This window comes from Protobothrops mucrosquamatus, unplaced genomic scaffold (genome assembly GCF_001527695.2).
Source record: "Protobothrops mucrosquamatus isolate PMUCROS unplaced genomic scaffold, P.Mucros_1.0 scaffold_155, whole genome shotgun sequence".
Lineage (NCBI taxonomy): Eukaryota > Metazoa > Chordata > Lepidosauria > Squamata > Viperidae > Protobothrops > Protobothrops mucrosquamatus.
Genome location: NW_015386231.1, coordinates 820027 through 823236, shown reverse-complemented (window position 1 = coordinate 823236; position 3210 = coordinate 820027). Strand labels below are relative to the sequence as shown.

At 42.0% G+C, this 3210-nt stretch overlaps 1 protein-coding gene across 1 annotated transcript in view; it reads right to left on the bottom strand.

Annotated features, from left to right (window-relative positions):
• Positions 1-3210, bottom strand: part of AGAP2 (ArfGAP with GTPase domain, ankyrin repeat and PH domain 2) — an 86440-nt gene that overhangs the window by 6040 nt on the left and 77190 nt on the right. The window contains exons 16-17 of the mRNA XM_029284988.1: positions 2432-2522; positions 446-668 (exon numbers count right to left, since the gene is read on the bottom strand). Of these exons, the coding sequence (XP_029140821.1) occupies positions 446-668; positions 2432-2522 (314 nt within the window). The remainder of the gene's footprint in view (positions 1-445; positions 669-2431; positions 2523-3210) is intronic.

The window sequence follows — 3210 nt, the reverse complement described above, 5'->3', positions numbered from 1 at the left end:
GGAGAGAGGGAGGGAGAGAGGGAGGGAGAGAGAGGGAGGGAGGGAGAGAGAGATGGAGGGAGAGAGGGAGAGGGAGAGAGAGGGAGGGAGAGAGGGGGAGGGAGGGAGAGAGAGAGAGGGAGAGAGGGAGAGAGGGAGAGGGAGAGAGAGAGAGAGAGAACAATTACTCTCCACATGGAGAATTTATAGAATTAAAGGTATATTTAGAATTAACCACTTTTGAGTCCTGTTTAACTCCAATAGATTTCCTCCCCCCCTCCAGTTAGCAATGCTGCATTGTGCCCAGCTTCAGCTGCATCATGCATTTTCACAGTAATTTAACTTCTCTGTGTGTTGATCCAAGTATGTGTGCCACAATGCTTACTCCCAAATAAGTAGACACGCTATGCCTGCCCAAGTCTCCAAGGCTATACTTTCACTACATTATGTGATTATCTGCACTTACCGTGATGACTCACAGGTGGGTTTCCGGCGCCCCTGTGTGCATTTCTCCCAGACGCTGTTGGCCGTTTCATTCCCGATAGAGGTGAGCACCAAGGTGAGCTCCAGGGGCCAGTCATCCAGGTCAAGAGAGCGCACACGAGACAGATGGGTGCCCAGATTCCGGTGGATGCCAGAACATTCAATGCAGATCAGCGCCCCCAAGTTCAGACTGGCCCAGGTTGGGTCTGCAGCAAGGAAATTGGATGAATTGGGAGTGTGGGATGAGGGAGAAGGAACCTCCCTCCCTCTTTAAAGCAAAGATCTGTTATTCCAAACCCTTCTGATGTGCTAAATCCCATGCAACCCAAGTTAGGATGAGAGATTGTAACTAGCCAAGTGGGATTCCCAGTGTGGTAAAGGGAAAAGCCCAGCCTTTTGGGGAATAAGCCTTATTATCAGGGAATACTGTCAGATTTGGGCTTGAAGGCCTTCCTTTTTATAGAGGAAGGAAAAGGAAAGACAAAGGAGAGAGAGAGAGAGAGAGAGAGAGAGAGAGAGAGAGAGAGAGAGAGAGAGAGAGAGAGAGAGATCATAAGCTGACCAACAAAAGGGAAGAAGAGTTGGGCTTGGAGGCCTTCCTTTTTATAGAGGAAGGAAAAGGAAAGACAAAGGAGAGAGAGAGAGAGAGAGAGAGAGAGAGAGAGATCATAAGCTGACCAACAAAAGGGAAGAAGAGTTGAAAGGATCTGCAGTGGGACTTCTCTTCTGAGCTCTTTAAGTCCCCCTCTCCAATCTTTTAAAGAGGCCCAGTCTTGAAACAGCTCCCTTTTCCTATGAAGAATCAATCTGTTCCCTTAAAAAGGATTGCCAGCTGGGAAGCAAAGGAGCCAGATGTTGCATAGGAAAAAAGTCACTGAAATCTCCTCTGCTGAAGTTGGTATGCCAAACCTGTCTGCTGGGGAAGGGCAGACCAAAGGACAGAAACATCTGTGCCGTGCTGTGCTGTGTCTAGCTAAAGAAATGGCTTATTTCTTTAGCTAGACATTATCATTTGATGTAATAATTGTCAGACTGAAGCTTCAAAAGAGACTTTTTTTAAAAAAAAAAAAGGTCTGTCCCTGAAAGCTTAAAAGGGCAGGTGGAAATAAATCTATATTCCTATTTCTCTGGTGTGTCTTGCCTTTGTCTTCTTCCTTGATCTCTTCTTAACATTTAAATATTATATTATATATCTTTCTAGTATAACACCTAGAAGATATGATGAAGTGCAACCAAAAATATAACATTGCTATTTATTATATCAGTAATTAACTGAGTGACATTTGAAAAAACTAGAGATATACATAAAAATATAGCTATTTTTTTAATGCACGGTATTACTAAAGCTATCTATATAGACCATCTATTATTCATCTTCTCAGCTTTGAGAGAGAGAGAGAATATATATATATAAGACAGAGGAGGATGCTATGTTTCTGGGAAGCCATTCATTATTTTGTGTCTCTTGGGATTAAAAAGGTCCATCATCCCCAGATTTAGTGAATGTTGGTTTGAAAGCACAGAGAACACTTCAAATCCTATTGCTTCATAAAGCTATTCAGATAGCCACCAATTTTGCTCAGCCCATCACCTTAATAAGAGAAAGATATGCATGCCATCCAAATCCTTCGGAACAAGAGATTAAAAATGCTTTTAACTGAGTCCAAAATATACTTTTATGAAGACCGGAAGCAACAATATTAGAAGCTGAGTTAGAGTTAGTAATTAATGTCACATTGAGGTTTGTACAGGAAATGCACCATCCCTATTGAGTTTATTTTTGGAAACAGGCAATCATTTCCTATACAACTTCAGCCAACATGCTCTAAAATAAGCCTGTCCACCTTCCGCTCTCCAGCTTTGTTGGACTACAGCTTCCACCATCTCCAGCCATTCATGCCATTTGCTGTGTGGGATGGAAATTCAAGAGCACACCTGGTTGAAAAAGTCTGAACTGCCACATACTTACTTAATGCCCCACAATCCACACACAAAGAATTTCCTTTGGCATTTCGGATAGCTTGGATTGCCACTGCTTCACTCTGGCTGTCCATCCGGGCCTGTTGGGGAGATAGAAGATGGAGAGAGATGCTGAAATGTCCATTGTTTCAAGGGTTACTTCACAGATTGCCCTAATTCTAACTGAGGCCTTGCAAGACAGGGTGAGCTATTTCTTCAAACCCGTCTTCCAAACCTGTATGAAAGTTTTGAATCATGCTCCATTTCCATTCTCAGATGCAACAGGATATTCCGAGGATACTCTCCTTTCCCTACACTTTTGAATGTTTGATATGAAACAAATTAATGTTGTAAGCTGGCCAGAGTCATTTTGAAACGAGATGGGCAGCAAATATAAATGAAACAAATAGACAAATAAGTTAAAATTGAATCACAAAAGAGGGCTTTCTTTTCAGCAGGGCCTACTCTGTGGGAACATTCACAAAAGGAAACCCCATTTTTTCTTCTCCAATAAATCAATCAGTTTTCTTCCAAATTTTGGGTGTGTGATTGGCTTCTATTTTTCTTGCTTTAAAAAAGTTTATGTGAATTGCAGTGAACTTTAATACAACCATTGATCAACTATTAACCATTTGCAAATAATGCTCAAACTCTTCTTACCAAGATGACAGAATTATGACTGGGCTAAATCACTTTGAGTGATAGAATTCAGGAAGGAAGGAAGGAAGGAAGGAAGGAAGGAAGGAAGGAAGGAAGGAAGGAAGGAAGGAAGGAAGGAAGGAAGGAAGG